Consider the following 19,646-nt stretch of genomic DNA (forward strand, 5'->3'; position numbering starts at 1 on the left):
TCTCAGTGTACTGCTTAACTTGAACAGGCTTGTAAGACATGTGGTGCAGCTGATTTGATCAACAGGCTTGTGTACACATTGCATATGAATTCCTACGCTTGAACAGGATTGTAAGGCAAGTGGAATTCACGTATTCTGAACTAGTATGAATATTTTCATTTACTGTTTCTCTTGTGTATGATATCATAGTGTTCGCTATTTGCAACAAGCTCTTAGTACAATCATATGGTTTCAGAAGCAAGCATAAGAAAATACATACTCCCTCCGTCCGGAAATACTTGTCATCAAAATGAATAAAAGGACCTTTTATTCATTTTGATGACAAGTATTTCCGGACGGAGGTACTATATGTTCGGTATCACATAGGCCATAGCAGCTGGATGCATCTTGCCCCACGGTCGCCATTGCGCTCTATGGGCGACGAGATCGTTCGGCACGCCCATGGGCGAGAAGGCATCCTACCATCGTGCCGTACGGCCACCAGAGACGAGATCGTTGGGCGACCATGGATGGGGAGTCGTGGTAGCATGAAGCCACGCAGCCGCTAGCGACGAGTTCATTGGGCATGGCCATCGACGACAGGTCTTGGTCGCATGGTACTGTGTGGCAGCCGGCGACGAGGTCATCCGGCGCCGCCATGGATGAGAGCAGCATGTGAACCCTAGCTCGTGGGGTATGAGTTACGTAGGTATCTCTACAACAGGTTAATAAGGATACATATGTGATTGGTGTTAAAAGAAGGATACATAAGTGATTGGAATCGGGAATGGGCAAGTGGGCAATGTGGGATTACGTGCTTTGAGATCAACCTCGCCATGTGTCATCCATCGAGGAGGGTCTCACGGGATGGCCTATGAGACCTGGTCTCATAGAATTTTTTTTCCGTGATCCACCGATCGATCTTCATACAAATTCGTCCAACTTGGGCTAAAATTGGAAGTTTTTCCTTTCCCAGCCGCATGCATATTTCTGGAAGAAAATTCCCCATGTGATGTTTCTCTTTTTTCTCTTCTTTTTTGATGAGGAATGTGTGGGCATCTTTGCATTGACGGTACATCAAGTAGGTATGAAAACGGGGCGAAAACGGACAAAACTGAATGCTACCACATTTGCTTTCATATATTTTTGCAGAAGCGGAAATGAATACAGAAACCCCGAAAAGGAATATGGAAACATATACTATTGAAAACGGACACGGAGTGAATACAAAGCAGATAGGGAAACGGAAGTGGGTGTTGACTGGAACTTAAAAACCCCTTGAATCATAGAGAAATAGACACAAAAACAAACAAATTTAATGAATTATTAACATGGCTACAAAATAATATCATTATGTTAACAACTTAGCATAGTATTGTAATAGTATTGAACAATTGCATAGAGGGTCAAGCTGTGTGGTAGTAGAAGTTGGGCCTCAAATGATCCATTCTACTCATTGTTTCATTGTGTGTAGTTTCGTGTGGTTGGGCTAAAAAGCAGCCATAGGTCTATAGTCAAAACGAAAATTCCATATTCACGGAATCGGAACTTTTCGTTTCCATGCCTGTTTCACCGGAAAATATCGTTCCATTTTTGTTTCTTTTTCCTCATAAAAAATTTTCATTTCCACTTCCTTTTGCAAATTTCCGTTTCCATTTTCATATTTCCCCTTCATTTCCACTTTTCCTTCGGAAAGCAGAAAGTTTTCACCCCATTTTCATCCCTAACAGCAAGAGCAACAAATTTCTTCTTCTTTTGTGTGTAGAAAAAGAAAAAGAGACGTCACACAAAGGCTCGCCCACCAAAGGACATGCTACGTCGCCGTATAAAAGCATCTCTAGCAGACCCCTTAAAACTGCAACCCGTATAAGTATTTTACAGGTCGAGAAAACCTCATTATAAGGGTCGATTTTAGCTGCGACCAAATAGAATCCGTATAATCAACCCGTAAAAAAGAATATTCCTTAAATATACCATCTTCTACCTCATGCTGTTTCTATCTCGACTCCATCCCCTCGGTATGTGCGCGTCCTGCCTCCTCGTGGTCGCCACCGAGTGTGACTAGGCCGGAGTCAACAGCAGTGTTGATTGCTGCAGCCGCCGCCGCCGCCGCCGAGGCGTTCGCGGCCGACTCGCATGCTCTGAATCGAGCGAACGGACAGCTAGCTAGCTAGCTCTGAAGCGAGCGGACGGAGAGCTAGCTAGCTAGCTCTGAATCGAGCGCATGGGAAGCTAGCTAGCTAGCTTCATGCGACTCGGTTGGGCATGGAGGCCGGCGGCCAGGGACGGACGGCGGCTGTTGGGGCAGGCGGCCCGCGGTCGGGGCGCGCGGCGGCCCGCTGGCCGGGCGGACGGGCTTCAAGGGCGCGAGCTGAAATTCCCCAACTGCCGCGTTGACCGGTATTCAGGGCCTGGAAAAATTGTCTTCGAAACTGAAAATATACCGGTCTCGCGCATGTGTTCACGGGCCCTGCAAATTTTTTTTAAAGGTCGGACGATTTTAATGGGTCTGCTCGGGTTCATTTTTTTGATAAACTGTAAAAAACGATTATTTTACGGGTTTGACCACTTATACGGGGTCTGCTAGAGTTGCTCTAATACACGACATGCATGCATGGATCGACACGTATGGGACGTGCTTCGATGTGCTCCATATACACATACTCTGTACGTGTGGTTTTGTTCGAGTCTTTGTTTTGTGGCGTATACGATGTACTATCTGCAGGGTTCTGAGACATGTTTGTCTGTGATGACGTAGTCCCGTACGTCAACTTTCCACAAAGTCATGCTGGGTCCAGACAGGGTCAGCTCTACTGCTTTGTCCATATATATGTAGGGGGTTTCGCGGAAAGTTCATGCAGCAGCCCAGCTCCGTGGAATTCTTTATTTTTTTCCAGCGAAAATACTATTTCCACACCTAAAAAAACTGAAAAGAAAAGTATACACATAGACATATACTTGTAGTATACACGTACAAAATTTCATGTACACTTATGTTCATATGTGATGTACACAAAAAAAGGAAAATACATAGATTAAAATGGGCTTTTTCTTTGTTATATATGGGCCAGATATTTGTCTTTTTTCTGTAGCATGCAAATAATCGAATTAGTTGACAAAACTTTATACATACTTTTCTCGCAATTTTTTTTTAGGATCTTCTCGCAAATTTTTTTATACATACTTGAAGACCATGCATATGTATTTGTAGAAACTCCTTTTTCGTATTTTTGAATCTTTTAAATATATTTAGTCCTTTAAAAAATGGGCTCCATGGAGCCTGGCCTTTGTAACGCGCTGCACTCGGTGGTTTCGTCCATGGTTTGATCTGAGCAACGCATATTCTAGAACTGTGACCATGGGTGTTCGGTGAAATGCAGTGATTTACTATGCGTTGGTGTGGAGATAATCTCACTAATTTGAAATAGTTTCATCTTCAAAATTTGCTTTGTGGCATGTATTTGAAAAGTTATATCTTACAAACAATGGAGTTAGAGCTTGAGATATTTGAGCTCAGCTTGCTTTAGGCTAGGCTTCGCTCGAGCCTCAAACTAGGAGTTTCAAGCTTGCACTAAAGGTTGTGAGCCTAATGAGCCCTAGCTTGAATATCTCAACAAGGCTTGCTCCGACACATATTGATGTAGGGCCTCTTTGATTCAGAACGCAGGAAGAAGAAAAATAAATGATCTGAGTGGCATGCTCAATCAAATCCTCGGATTAGCAAGCCACATGAATCCAAACCAGAGAGTGTTTGATGCCAAAGGAAAAAACAAAGGAATTGTAAAAACTAGTTGGAACTGATGCTAGATTTTCAATGAAATGTGGTACAAATGACTCCTTAGAAAAAAAATCCTATAGGATCCAATCCAGTGAATCAAACAACCAATGTAGAACAAAATTCTACGGAATCTAATCCTCCAAAAATCATATGAAATTCCTTTGAATCAAAGGAGCTCGTAGCTTTTATAATGGACCTCAATACACAACACATGTGATGCTTATCCAACACTGCACCAGTGCGAGGACTGTTGGGGAACGTAGTAATTTCAAAAAAATTCCTACGCACACGCAAGATCATGGTGATGCATAGCAACGAGAGGGGGAGTGTATCTTCATACCCTTGAAGATCGCTAAGCGGAAGCGTTTATCAACGCGGTTGATGTAGTCGTACATCTTCACGATCTGACCGATCCAAGTACCGAACGCACGGCACCTCCGAGTTCTGCACACGTTCAGCTCGATGACGTCCTCGCCTTCTCGATCCAGCAAGACGGGCGAAGTAGTAGATGAGTTCCGGCAGCACGACGGCGTGGTGACGGTGTTGGTGAAGAACAATCTCCGCAGGGCTTCGCCTAAGCACTACGGAAACTATGACGGAGGATAAACTAGAGGGGACGGGGTTGCCGGCACACGGCTTCGAGTTTCTTGATGTGTCTTTGGTGCTAGCCCTGCCCCTCTATTTATATGTTGAGCCTTGGGGTCGAAACTTGGAGTAAAAGCCTCCACAAAGTCAGTTTCACCCGAAAGGCAAGATTCCTTCTCGGACTCCAGGGCCAGACGCCAGGGTTCCCGGCGTCTGGACCCAGACGCCAGGGACCCTGGCGTCTGGCCCCTAGACTCCGCAAAACTTCCTTTTGCGCTTTCCAAAAACCTTGTGGGCTTTTCCCTTTGGCCCAAATAACGTGTTCTCGTACCCAAACATTTCGGGAAACATCCGGAACCCCTTCCGGTGAATTCCGGAACTCTTCCGGAGATCAAACACTATTATCCCATATATCAAACTTTATCTCCGGACCATTCCGGAGTTCCTCGTCATGACCATGATCTCATCCGGGACTCCGAACAACATTCGGTTACCAACATACATAACTCATATAATACTATATCGTCAACAAAACGTTAAGCGTGCGGACCCTACGGGTTCAAGAACTATGTAGACATGACCTAGAACTATTTCCGGTCAATAACCAATAGCGTAACCTGGATGCTCATATTGGCTCCTACATATTCTACGAAGATCTTTATCAGTCAAACCGCATAACAAAATACGTTGTTCCCTTTGTCATCGGTATGTTACTTGCCCGAGATTCGATCATCGGTATCTCAATACCTAGTTCAATCTCGTTACCGGCAAGTCTCTTTACTCGTTACGTAATGCATCATTCTGTAACTAACTCATTAGCTAAATTGCTTGCAAGGCTTATAGTGATGTGCATTACCGAGAGGGCCCAGAGATACCTCTCCGACAATCGGAGTGACAAATCCTAATCTCGAAATACGCCAACCTAACATGTACCTTTGGAGACACCTGTAGAGCTCCTTTATAATCACCCAGTTACGTTGTGACGTTTGGTAGCACACAAAGTGTTCCTCCGGTAAACGGGAGTTGCATAATCTCATAGTTGTAGGAACATGTATAAGTCATGAAGAAAGCAATAGCAACATACTAAACGATCAAGTGCTAAGCTAACGGAATGGGTCATGTCAATCACATCATTCTCCTAATGATTTGATCCCGTTAATCAAATGACAACACATGTCTATGGTTAGGAAACATAAACATCATTGATTAATGAGCTAGTCAGGTAGAGGCATACTAGTGACATTAAGTTTGTCTATGTATTCACACATGTATTATGTTTCCGGTTAATACAATTCTAGCATGAATAATAAACATTTATCATGATATGAGGAAATAAAGAACAACTTTATTGTTGCCTCTAGGGCATATTTCCTTCAAGGACATGACGCATCAAGGCACAATGCTAATCACGGGGAGCATGCATAGAGCTGATCAATGATTCACATCGCACCGTGTGAGGGAGCGTTAGCGCAAACGTTCTCCCTTTAAAATATCTATTTATAATTTTGGCGAGCCAAGCTCTCAAACCCAGTTGAGCTTTACTTGACTCACTTTTTTTGTATCATCGGAATATTTTTTTCCTGTAGCACAAAGGTACTTTGTTAAGTCGAGCTTGAGCTCAACAAAAATTTCTTTACTTCCCTTCCTGGGCGAAAGTTGAACAGAGATACTTTATTAAGTCAAGCTTGACGTCAACCAAGTTTTCTTTACTTCTCCCCCTAAGCGAAAATTGAACTTCATTCGCTATTGAACAATTTTTTCCAACTTTCGTGAGCTTTCTTCATGCCGAAATTGAGCCTTGGAAGTTGGAAGAAGCCTAAATGCCAATTCAGTCTTGCTCGAGGTTCGACATAGTAGTGGGATCTCATCTAGAATCCAAAGTCCATGATAGTGGGAATGAGGGAAACCTGAGCCAGTTCCATAGAGTCAAAACAAAACGGGTGGCCATATTTACAAATTGTTAATAATGGAGCAAGAATTTACCCCCTCTCTATACGAACATAGAACCTCTTTTTCTTGATCTACATCTAGCACTAAAATTCAAGATCACCAAGGTGAAAGAAATACTTCAGTCCACACCTCCCACACAGCTTCAGGCATATGCTATTAAAGACAGTGACATCCCACGTCATGTGTCGTTCGTTCAAGAATGACCACTCAAGCTAAGTGATCCCCGAGACTAGGAAATAAAAGCTCTTTGCTAGGGCATTTATTATTGAGGTCTAATTTCTATGTGCTGAAGGTATTCAAATCTATCATCGTAGGCCCAAAAGTATAAAGGGTCATGAGTCCATATATGATTTATTGGAATCATATCGTCATTGCATAAATTCTGATGAGTTGGGTTGATTTTTAACCAACTAGGGTAAGTGGTGCATGCCACTACTATTTTCAGGATAGAGTTGCGACTTTATGAGCAGCCTATGTGTCAAACCAAGAAAAAAACATAATCGTTTATTTCAGTACATATCTATTGCAATAGATACTACTCCCTCCGTTTCTAGTTATAAGATGTCATAGATATTGCAATATGGACTACATGCGGATTAAAATAAGTTTATATACACATTAAAACGCGTCTAGATGCATACAAATCAAGAAAATAGAGAAAATTTAAATATCTTATATTTAGGAACGGACGGAGTAATTTTTTTTATGAGGTAGAAAACAAGCATTACTATGCAGAGTGTAGATAAAGCCAAGAAAAAAAGTGGCCATCTTTCAAACGAGTTGAGCTGAATGACTATTCCCAAGATCAAGGGAAAGGTATGCATGTGATACATGTGGATAGCTGAAACTAGGAACTTGAAAGATCTTTCCAACAAAGAGGACCGTGAAAAGATATATCTATCTGGCTAAGAAAGAACCAATAAAAAAGCAAAACTCAAGGACAAATCCCTCATAGAATTTCTTTTCGAACACTCTAGAATTTTTTATTAACCGACTGATATTTTGCATACTCTATAATATTTCATTAATCTTGCACTAGAAAACTTCAATTAGCTTCAGAGTTTTCAGCCATGATATTTGATGATACTATGAAATAGACATGAACACATACAGATTGCAATTCATCTACATGACATAAATAAATATGTGAAGACTTCCTTTTCTTTCTTTCTTTAAAAAACTATTTAATCTAGAATATCTTTTGAGGAAAATATATTTAAGGGTAGCCTCTCGAAAAGAAAACATCATACATCATTTTCCTTTGTAATATATCCTCTAAATTTGATGTTATTCTATTATGCACAATATATATTAAAATTGTGGAATAGAAATAGTGTGTCTCAATTATGTGGTTTATTTTGCAAGGAGTAGTTAAAAATAATATTCAGTCAGATTGTATGTCAAAGAATAGTTATAATGAAATAAAAAAGTTTAGTACAAATAATGTTACCCATTTATAGGTCAGATTGTAAGTCATAGAACTTGCCACCGGGCTTAATTATTTGTACTACTATTTTATCGTTATTATGATGAGAAATTAATCTAACACAATACAATGGTAGCTCAAACTAATTCTAAATACAGTGTAGGAATGCAAACACACAGAAAAACTAATGGTTTTGACAACAAATATATTACACAAATGTTTAATAATGAGAATAAACAAACAGTTCGTGACTCTACTTACAACACTATCGCTAAAAAACAGATTAAACCTACAATTGAAAATGTATTGTGACACTAATTGTGAGTTTGATTATTTTGACAAAAACTAAATGATAATTTTTTTGTCTAAATGATGGTTAACGTTTTGTCAAACTTATTTCCAATTCTACATTAGTGTACAATGATTTTCATAATTATTAACTTTTCTTAACTTTTGCAAACTTCAATCTACCCTGAACTCAAGTCTAGGATCAAGCTCAATGCTAATACGGGCTAGCTTGAGCTCATGTTGAGTTTTACGAGCTCTCCATAAGGTCAAGCTCGAGCTTGTTAGAAAGCTATAACACCAATTTAATTTTGCTTAGGATTCCATCGATCTTGGTCGAAACGTCGGTATAAATGATCTCAGCCTCGCAAAAAGCTCTAATGCAAATTTAGGCTCACTTGAGGTTCTACCAAGCTCGATCCTATCAACAAGTTCAAATGTCAATTTTAGGCTTGCCAAAGTTTATAGCCGGGCATAGCAACCGAATTGCAGTCCAGTCTCGTTGAAGGTTCTACGAAGCTCAATGAAGCTGCTCTTGATTCTAGCTGCAAATTAGAATGCCAACTTAGTCTTGGTTGATTCAATTGAGCGTGATCCTAGCAACAAGCTTGAATGCCCAATCGTTGCTTGCTCGAGCTCAGCTCTCTCTCTCTCTCTCTCTCTCTCTCACACACACACACACACACAGAGAGAGAGAGAGAGAGAGAGAGAGAATGCAATATTGCACAAAAAGGCTACAATAAATGTTAGGAACTTGTTCCATGGGAAGTTATATAATTATGTTTGCACATGTCACATATGGTAATGTTTTAATCGAATATTTATAGAGACGTGTTTCCACCCAATATTATTTTAACGGAATCCTAAGATTTCAAATGCAATTTTGGCCTAGCTTTATAAGAACGTTTTCATACGTACCTAGCATAGCCCTAGCTAGGTTTTCCAGAGAGAACGCAATTATGTGGACCGAAGGAGATATACATTGGAGAAAAAAGATTCTATCATGCACGGGAGGATCCCATGCCTGAGCCAATCTCTCTCTTCCATTACTTATTACCTTACATGTAATGTACTCCACTCGCCCATGCCTTCTTCATTTGATTTTGAAGATTGAATCTTATTTATCCATTGAATCAAAAGTCTAATTTATAATCGGTTTGTGCCAGTTTGTTCCTTGCGATTAATACTTTGAAATAAGACCACCCTCGAATACATTTGGACAGTTTAAAAATTGAAATCAGTGACATGATAAAAGTCTGAAATATATTGCAAAAATGGTCAAAAATTATGATTTTTTTACAACAAACTTGCTCAACTGTTATGCACACATATGTTTTTCTTGCGAAGAAAAGCCTTTCGTGGTATTGTTGGCGAAGAAAACAAAATTAGCACTATATTAGAGTCACTCTATATTGTCTTGGATTTTTTTTTTGCTCCGATATTTTAGGGAGCTCTTTGTCGAAAGTTTTATACGAGTACATCAGTAGGTCAAGTTTGTTCAAAAAAAGTTTTGAAGATTTTTGACCTTTTCCTAAATTTCTAAAAAATCACTGATTTTTTTTACCTGTTTCATCATGTTTTGTAGCCTAGATTTTATTTTTTGTCAAAATATATTCAAGATTGATTTTGTTTGGAAGGCTTCATTACGAGAAATGCACATGTGCAACCAGGTGATAAATTTGACTTGGTGTTCAAATGATAAAATTGATAGAATATTTGAATCGTATGAAAAAAATATGGGTGAGTTGCACTTGCACGGTCTAGCACGAATAACGGCGTAGCAATCAATGGCTGGAGGACCTCCCATGCACGATAGTTAATCCAGTCTCATATATGTAATACGATAGTTGCACTCTTGTTAAGGACATGTTTCAGGCCAAAATGTACAGAGAATGGAAGAAAGATCTTCAGAAAAAGAAACCCCGAGACATACACCACTGATTATCCGTGGTAGGCATGGTTGTTTTTTTTTGAGCATCAGTACAGACACAAATGCTCATATACACGCGCATACACTCACCCCTATGAACGCACACATGCACACTCTACCCCTATGAACACCTCCGAAAGACTGAGCCGGCATGCACCACTATGTACAGAGAATGGAAGAAAGATCTTCAGAAAAAGAAACCCCGAGACATGCACCACTGATTATCCGTGGTAGGCATGCTTGTTTTTTTTTGAGCATCAGTACAGACACAAACGCTCATATACACGCGCATACACTCACCCCTATGAACGCACACACGCACACCCTACCCCTATGAACACCTTCGAAAGACTGAGCCGGCATATCATCTTGAGATTTACGAAGCCACCGTAGGCGCTTTGTCGTCGACGAGAACGTCTCCTCCCACTGAAAGCACATCGCCGGAAATCCTGAAATAAATCCAGAAATAATGCGAGCACCAGGATTTGAACCCTGATACCACTGTCCACCTAACCATCTCAATCACCGGTTAATCTGCGGTAGGCATGCTTGTTGGGATGAATTGCATCCACCCTCGGCTATAAAAGCGTGCGCGCACCAACAAGAGAGCAGCAGCCATAGTCTCAGAGCATACGAGGCGATATGGCTCAAGTACTACTCACCATCTTTTCCCCAGAAGTTCTGCTCTCACTCTTGCTCTGCTTCTTCGTAGTAGGCCGCTACTACTTGGCAAGACGATCAGCGAACAATTGCCATGACAATGGCCGCCGCCTCCCACCGTCGCCTCCGAAGCTCCCTCTCATAGGCCACCTGCACCTCGTCGGCCCCGACCCGCACATCTCCCTTGCCGAGCTCTCCCGGAAGCACGCCGGCCGCGGCGGCCTCATGCTCCTCCGCCTCGGCCAGGTGCCCAACCTCGTCGTCTCCTCCCCGAGTGCCGCCGAGGCCGTTCTACGCACGCACGATCACGTCTTCGCCTCCCGCCCGCCGTCCATCGTCGCCGGTGTCCTCCTCAGCGGCCCCTCCGACGTCGCCCTCGCCCCCTACGGTGAGTACTGGCGGCAGGCACGCAAGCTCGTCACCACCCACCTGCTGAGCGCCCGGAAGGTGCGCACGCTCCAGGGCGCCCGCGAGGAGGAGACGCGCCTCGTGGTCGTCAAGCTCCGGGCGGCCACGGAGGCGCACTCCGCGGTCGACATGACCGAGCTGCTCGGCGCCTTCACTAACGATGTGGTGTGCCGCGCCGTGTGCGGGAAGTTCTTCAGGGTGGAAGGCAGGAACGAGCTGTTCCGGGAGCTCATCGCCGGGAACGTGGCCGCGATAGGGGGGTTCAACCTGGAGGACTACTTCCCGAGCTTGGCCAAGGTCGGTCTGCTCCGGCGAGTGGTGCTGGCCAGGACGTGCAGGCTGAAGAAGAGATGGGACGAGTTGCTCGATAAGATCATAGACGACCACGCAACCAAATCACCATGGCTAGTAGGAGGAGTACAACATCAACACGATGAGCAAGATCAAGACAGAGACTTGGTGGATGTCCTCCTCTCTCTTCAACACGAGTACAATCTCACTAGAGACAACGTCAAGGCCATTTTAATGGTAATTCTCTGAATTTCGTGACGCTTAAATAGTATTGCCAATTAAGCCGACATTAAAACATGTGCTAATTAATTACTCCCTCGGTTCACAAACATAAGCTGGTATAACTTTTTTGTGAATCGGGTGTATATAGACGTATTTTAGTGTGTTCGTTCACTCATTTCAGTCCGTATGTAGTCCATATTGTAATATCCGAAACATCTTATATTTGTGAACGGAGTAGTTGATATTATTTATGGTTAAAATTCAATCATAATATGAGTATAATTCCATTATGTGTAAACAGGACATGTTTGCAGCGGGAACAGACACGTCATTCATTGTCCTGGAGTTCGCCATGGCTGAGCTCATGCGGAAGTCACACTTCATGGCCAAACTTCAGGCCGAGGTGAGGAGCAAGACACCCAAGGGCCAGAAAACAGTCAAGGAGGATGACCTAAGCGGCATGCCATACCTCAAGGCCGTCGTGAAGGAGACGCTCCGGCTACACCCGCCGGTGCCGCTTCTCGTCCCGCGCATCACCATGGCGGAGTGCGACGATGTCAACGGCTATATGGTACCGGCTGGGACACGCACCATCGTCAACGCGTGGGCTCTCTGCAGAGACACCGAGTCCTGGGGTGAGAATGCGGAGGAGTTCTGGCCGGAGAGGTTCATGGACGGAGCCAAAGCAGCTGCCGACTTCAAAGGGAGGGATTTCCAGTTCTTGCCGTTTGGAGCCGGGCGAAGGATTTGCCCTGGGATGGGCTTCGGGCTGGCCACTGTAGAGGTCATGCTCGCCAACCTTGTCTATTGCTTCGACTGGGAGCTCCCCGACGGGATGCGGGAGGAGGATGTTGACATGGCCGACGTGTTTGGAGTGACGATGAGTCGGAAGGAGAAGCTCATTCTTGTCCCGAAAATACCATACCACCACTAAATGCAAGTACTGCATGCACAGCACACCGTAGTATAGCTTAAATTTATACGAATTCCGATATGATTTTCCAATAACGTGGGAGACTACAATACAAGCTAACCATAGGTTGCCAAAATAGAAAATTGAATGTGAACCGCCGGATCTTGGATGGATGCCCCATATTCTAGTGTAGGAGCTGCTGGAGGGCTTTGTTCATTTCACGAGCCTGCTCTTAGCCAATCTAGAGCACCCATCGATCCGAGATTTGATGGTTACCTTTACTTCTTTTTTTTTGCACCCTATGGTAAGCTTGTATTGCACCCTCCCTCCAAAGATAGGAGGAGGCCTGTCTTTTCATTAAGGGGAAAGAGTTTATATGTACAAGAAACTGTCTCGTTTAAGGGGAACTGAGAGCTCCCGGCAACATACGGCTTCTAATTCTAGTTATGCTTCTTCAGAATAATAGTTAAGGTGTGTTGAGTAATTTAGTTGAGTTCATGCATGCATGCAGAAAAAACCTTAAGATCCAAGCTATTCTTTGCGCCTTGTGGATGAAGTAAAATGATCCGCAGTTGCGTACCATGGAGTACAGGCGAACAATTTAAACTCAGAAGGTTTCCTCACATAAACTGGCTGATTCTATTGCCCATCACAATGCAGGGAAGTGTTCGTACATTGGGAACCATTTCGGAAGAACTTTAAGCTCAAAGGGCATAGATAAAAACATTTCCATAGTTCATAGATCAAATTTCGGAAGCTACAACACACATTGTTCATAGATCAAATTTTAGTGCGATATCGAAACATTTTGGAAGAGATTTAAGCTCAAAGGGCATTCTTTCATAACTTATAACTTAAGCTACAATCTATTGAATCTGTTAAGGGTGTTCTGGAATGCTTGTGTCAAATCCGTGGAAATCATCCCATTCAATTTTATGAATTAGCAGTGCATCATATCGTCAAGCAGAAAAGTAAATTTGTACTAGGACTTGCCATCTGAATTTTGTTAACCCGGTTTTAACACGCCTGGCAGATGTTATGTCTGAAGAATTCATGAAGTTAGGTGTATACTGGACAAGTGGACATGCCTTGAAGATGTTTTATCAGAACTCGAAATATCAAAGCCAACCTTTTTATCGCCAGGCATGTGTGTCCGACTCCCAGGATGCTCTTTCTGCACCCAAAATAGACATGAATTAGCTCCACTCGAAAAAAAAATATAAGCTAGTAAATTTTTAGCAAAGAACTACTATGGAGCGCCAATCCCTGTCAACGATTGTGCATTTTCCATGAAGGTGTCTGAGGATGTCAAAATGATTAAGGAAGTACATGCATCAGCAAGAGAAATTAACAATTTACAAGTACTCCCTCGGTCCCAAAATAAGTGTCTCAACTTTAGTACAAAGTTGAGATAGTTATCTTGGGATGGAGAGAGTATGTCGCTAGCCAGCACGCCTTGATTTTGCATTGCCGCTTAAAACTCAGATTTTTTTCTTTCCATAACACAATATATGTCATTTGTTTGTGGAACTTTGTTAGGTATTTTCTCCTTTTATCAGGTTTAAAAGGCACAGACGTATACCAAGATCGATAATACGACTAATATAAAATTGTATGTCACAAAAGGTACACCGTTAGAAAATATAACATTTGAAGTTTTTAATGGTATATGTTCTTTGTGATATTATATAACTCATGTTATGTTGGTCAAATTGTCGCAGGCCCTTGTAAACTGGAAGGAGTAATATTTCTTAACGAATCACTTTTCATGTCCTTCGGGAGCCAAACGCCACCCCCGTGTAAACTGGACATATCCCCAAAATGTTCTTCCAGCACTCCAACTATGAAAACCTAACCCTTGCCAGCCATAACCTCTTAGGCTAAAGTTACTCAAATAACATTCGACAATTCAGTTAACCATTTTAATTAGCCTAATTTTTTTGTGGTAATTAATTTTTCATTAGATATGCATTTACAGCGAACTGGGATCCCATCATATAAATATCTCAAGGGAGTTTGTGATTCGTCCAAAATCTAAATCTTAGTCTAAATCATCCAAACATGATCTAGTGGTCTGCATTGGAGGCTTAAGTGGGTTTACACTGTATAATGTAGATTAACAGCAAGCATTACTAATGACCCAAAACAGACATAAATTAACCGTGCTCAAGATTTGATGACAGAAAATAAAAATTTAGCTAAGAAACTACAGCCCGCCAATCCCGGTACAGAACCAGAGAAATAATTGTGCATTTTCCATAAGGCATCTGAGAATGTCAAAATGATTTAAGGAATTACATGCATGAGCAGGAGACCGTAAACAATTTAGAAGTATGTTGCTAAGTTGATTTTGCATTGCCGCTTAAAACAAGGTATGGTGTTTTCCTGCGCGCTTGGGCCTCCCTCATCTTCTCCACGGACATTAAAGGCGTGTCGGAAGATTTCATCCGCTTGGTTTTCAACTCATCCTGGTACTTCCTCTGCCGTTTCTCCTGCTTCGTCTTGCCAGGGCCCTTGCCATGGAATTTGTGTGAAAGCTCCCGAAATGCCTCCTTCATAGTCATCTGTGGACAAAATCATTAGGCTCTGAGAAATGTTACCATTGTGTGTAATCTATTATTATTCCTGATGAGAGTTAATGCAGAAAAAAATCATTTGGATCTAGTACTTACCACTCGACCAAACTCATCAGTTCTCTCTATGTGAATTTCTTTTGGTCCATCCTTGATACCAACAGGCTTGCTTTTCTTCTTGTCACTGGTTTTTTCACCACCCTCATCAAGTGTCCCTCTGTCCTTAAGAAGCTTCAGAGCACCAGCCAAACCTTTGCCAATTTCAGCTTCATGTAGAACCTCATCCAGTTTGACTGCTCCCTCTTGTCCATCCTTTACTTCGTCTCCAGTGCCAGCTATCTTTTTCCTTGCCGCTGACCCGCTTGTGTTTGAAGACACCGTGCCGTCGTCTTCGTCCGCAAACACATCTTGCGCTTCTCGCTTGTGTGTTTCTACAAAACAAATGATACACGACATCAGTAGACTTGATTTGTTAGTCAACTCCTGTGCCCTTTCAAATTCATTCAGAAAATACTTCAAGCAGGTTACCTGCATTCAGTTGTAAGCCCAACACAAACTCATCCATCTCTGTGATTACGATCTTATTCTGCCGCACGTCCCCTCGGCCCTTGTTTCCTGTCGCCAATTCTGCAAAGGCCGGAGGACCGTAAGCCGCAGCACCTTCCTGCTTCCTTGGAGCCTCCTCCCGGCCCTGGGGCAATGATTCTGACGCCTTTTCACCCATACCAAATTCAGTTATCCTCCCTGAAATTACGTACTATGACTTTAGGCTTACGCTTAGGGTAATGGACCGCGAAATCGATGGGCCGATATGCGATCGGATGGCGCCGACTGATTCTCCGAAGCAATGCAAAGGCAGAAGCAGAGCAAAACGAACAGCAACCGAAGGAATCGGGCTAGGGTTTGCTTGCTTACCAACAGCAGAAGGAAAAGGGTCGGGGTCGCGTCGGGGGGAATGGTAGTGCACGGTGTGAGGGAGGGAGGCTATGTGCGGGCAGAGGCGGTGACCCCCACGCTGTCGCCGGCGCCGGCGAAGAGGATTTTTGCGAGATCCGACGAAGAGGATTTTTGCGAGATCCGGCGAAGAAAAGCACGAACGACCCGGCCTGTTCGAGACGAGATATATAGGTATATGACATTACGGGGCGAAACCGTTATGTTTTTTTTACAGCCGAACTGAAGTAGTGGCCCACTAGAAGGAGAGGTGGGCCGGTCGTGCGCTAGTTCTCGGCCTAACCAGGGCCGATCTACATCTTCTTCTCAAAAATAAAAGGCCGATCTACTTACAGTGATATAGCTAGCTTTCTCACACAAGCCTTCACAACTAGTCCTGGCCATCTCAGGCCCGGCCCCGTCGGCCCACCCAGGCCCAGCCCCAAAATCCAGGGCCTAGGCCCGATGGGCTTGCTTGTGGGCCGGGCTTGGGCCTAAGTTTTGAGCCCAGCAGCAGGGCCTGAACGGGCTTGGGCTTGGCATATTGGCATTTTAAGGAAGAGGCGCGGCCCACGGCCCTAAGCCCTAAGGGATTTTGAGGGCTTTTTACCAAATGGGCCGGGCTTGGGCTTGAAAAGTAGGCCCGATGGTAGGGCCTAGGAGAGCCTGGGCCTCAGTTTTCTGCCATGGGCTTTTTTAGGCCCGGCCCAAGCCCGGCCCGGCCCATGGCCAGATATATTCACAACTACCCCTCAAAAAAAACAAGCCTTCACAACTCTAGCAGTCCCTGCTAGGAATCTCCCCTCTCGCTAGGGTTAACTTTCCTCTTGGCGGCGACGACGCCCACCACCGTAGAGACTACGATCCCCTCCCCCTCCTTCACCGCAGCAGTTAGCCGGGGTCGCCGGTCCCAAGGCCGCGCAGCGGGAACGGGGCAAAGTAGGGAACCACCGCCCGCAGAAAAACCTCTCGGGAGGGAGATCTAATGGCTTCAGGCGCTTCAGGCTTGGGGTCGGCTACCACTGAGTTGGAGGCGATGATGGAAGAATTAGGGCTTAGAGAGGATGATTAGCAAGATGTGGAGGTGGGTGATGATGAGATACCCGTAGAAGCAACTAGATGGATGGCACTCGCCCGTGTGCACGCGGATAAAACCTACAGTCAATATTGGTTCTTCAGGAACATGCGAGCGGTGTGGGACTTGGCACAAGATGTGAAGATTCGCCCACTTGAAGGTAATTTGTACTCCCTGCAGTTTGCTTGTCTTGGTGACTGGGAGAGGGTAATGGAGGAAGGCCCCTGGACGTTCAAGGGTAAGGCAGTGGTGATAGCTCATTATGATGGCTTCACTAAGCCATCCACAATTGCCCTTGATAAGATTGACATATAGATTCAGATCCATGACTTTCCTGAGGGTTTCTTCTCCAAGATTAAAACCCTAGCTTCCACGATTGGGGAGTACATCTATGTAGAGCCAAAGTCACCAGATTTTGAAGGGAATTTCTATCGTGTGCGGGTGAGAATTGATGTTACTAAGCCCCTCAAGAATACCATTTCCCTTGTCATCAAGCAAAAGAGACAACTGTTCCGGGTTAAATTCGAGTGTTTGCCAGATTGGTGTGAGGTTTGTGGCCATCTTGGGCATATGTTTAAGGAGTGTGGGGATGGGGTGCACCCCCAAAAATCACTTGTGTTTAAGGACCTGAAGGCAGGACGGTTCAGAGGCCCAGGACGCGGATAGGGGAAGGAAAAGGAAACACAGGAGTCTGAGGTAGAGGTCGTTCAGGGCGTGGTCAGGGAAGAGGTGGTATGTCACTGTTTCCACGGGATCACTATGCCAAGGAGGAAGACCTAGAGATCCTACCAGACGTTGCGAGAGAAGAGGCTGAGAAGAACAGGAAGAGGGGGGCGAACCATGAAGCTGAGGCGAACAAGAGTTCACCGGTTCCCAGTACGGGGACGGGACAATCACTGCTAGCACTTCCCCATCCTGAGGTCCTGGCGAGCCCTTCTTCAAAGCAAGAACCCAAGAGAAACAAAGTGACCCTGACGCTGTTAGGAAAGAACACCTTGCCGAACAAAAACACAGATGCGTGAGATGGCGGGCCCCAAGGTGTGCTGCGCCAGGCGCAGTGAGTCTCTTGGTCTGGAACTGTCACGGGGCTGGCAAACCCGCGATAGTGAGAGAGCTTCGTGACATGACGAGGCAACATGCCCCCTCGATTCTTTGTATCCTTGAAACATAGACTGAGGGATCTCATGTCGAAGTTTACCAGGTTCTTTAGATTTCAATAAAAGCTTTGCAATTAGTAGGTCAGGCCGAAGTGGAGGTCTAGGTATTTTTTTGGAATGATTCAATAAAAGTTGAAGCGATTGGCTACTCCGAGTATCACATACACTACTGGAATCAGCTTCTTTGCATTCTGCCATGGCAGACAACAAAGGCATGGATGGCAGACGGCAAAGTCCTACGCCGTCCGCCAGCGGACGGCAAACTGTCCGTCTGAAAGAGGGCCGGCAAAGGGTTGTGCCGTCCGCTGTCGGAGCCCAGCAAACGGAAAAGATCATGGACGACAGTGGGGTGGGGTGAGAGCCGTTAGGGGTTAACGGCGTGTGCTTTGTCGTCCGCCAGCAGACAGCAAAGAGGCAAAGCTCTTTGCCGTCTGCTGACAGACGGCAAAGAGCTCAGCTCGGCCAGCACTGAGAAGCTGCCACGTGGCCAGCTATGCCTTCTGCCAGCGGACGACATAGCAGACCATGTTTGCCAGTCCTATTTGGCCACTTTGTCGTCTGCTGGCGGACGGCAAAGTGGCCAAATAGGCAGCCCAGTGTTCCTAGTTTCTACAGGTAGCTGCCACGTGTCCTCTTTGCCGTATGCTAGCGGACGGCAAAGCTCTTTGCCGTCCGCTAGCAGATGACAAAGAGGCTATATATCACCTGTTTTTATTTGAATCCATTTAATTTGACAGGAAAACACACAGATATACATACAAACAACTCCAACATATCCAACAACATATAACAGCATGTCCAGCAATATATTTCATCAAATCCAACATATCCAACAACATAGTTCAACAAAGTCCAACATATCCATATATACATACATATCCAGAAACAAGTTTCCAACAACATATCCATATAGACATACATATCCAAACAAGTTTTCATTAACAACAAGGAAGCAATAGAAGAATAGGACACCCCATCAATGCAAGCTTCCTCATCTAAAGCAAATCTGCAAATTGGGAAAGATGAAAGTTAGAAGAAGAAGAAGACAACTAGCTAGAAGAAAAGGAAGAGGAGGAAAAGAAGAAGAAGAAGAAGAAGAAGACGAATTTATCTTCTCTTTCTTTCTCTCCTCTCCTAGTATTTATCTTCTTCTTTTCTAACTAATATAGGTAAAAATGCCATTTTTGGGCTAAGGTAGGTAAAATGCCAAGTGTGTAGGTCAATTTAGAGCTAAGCTAGGTAAATAGGTCATTTTGGAGCTAACATAGGTTAAATGGATCATTTTGGAGCTAACGTAGGTTAAATGGATCATATTGGAGCTAACCTAGGTAAACTTGGTCATTTTTTAGCTAACCTAGCTAATTATGCCATTTTTGACCTAACTAAGCTTATTGTGTAATTTTAGAGGACAACAAGCTAAGTATATGACATTTATGAGGTTAGCAAGATTATTATGGCATTTACGAATAAAAACAAGTAAG

The 19,646-nt window shown here is 43.9% G+C and overlaps 2 protein-coding genes across 2 annotated transcripts; one reads left to right on the plus strand and one right to left on the minus strand.

Moving 5' to 3' along the window:
• Positions 1–9,655: 9,655 nt before the first annotated feature.
• On the plus strand, positions 9,656–12,851 carry LOC123115195 (indole-2-monooxygenase). The gene is made up of 3 exons (XM_044536424.1): positions 9,656–9,673; positions 10,555–11,529; positions 11,816–12,851. The coding sequence occupies exons 1-3, from the start codon at positions 9,656–9,658 to the stop codon at positions 12,446–12,448; spliced, it is 1,626 nt and encodes a 541-aa protein (XP_044392359.1). The 3' UTR covers positions 12,449–12,851.
• A 1,732-nt stretch (positions 12,852–14,583) lies between these two features.
• Positions 14,584–16,134, minus strand: LOC123113951 (SART-1 family protein DOT2). Its single transcript, XM_044535290.1, has 4 exons — positions 15,916–16,134; positions 15,529–15,744; positions 15,100–15,431; positions 14,584–14,991 (listed from the first exon to the last, which is right to left on the minus strand). Exons 2-4 carry the CDS (start codon positions 15,722–15,724, stop codon positions 14,767–14,769), a joined length of 753 nt encoding a protein of 250 aa, XP_044391225.1. The 5' UTR covers positions 15,725–15,744; positions 15,916–16,134; the 3' UTR covers positions 14,584–14,766.
• Positions 16,135–19,646: the final 3,512 nt, after the last annotated feature.

This window comes from Triticum aestivum, chromosome 5B (assembly GCF_018294505.1).
Source record: "Triticum aestivum cultivar Chinese Spring chromosome 5B, IWGSC CS RefSeq v2.1, whole genome shotgun sequence".
Classification (NCBI taxonomy): domain Eukaryota; kingdom Viridiplantae; phylum Streptophyta; class Magnoliopsida; order Poales; family Poaceae; genus Triticum; species Triticum aestivum.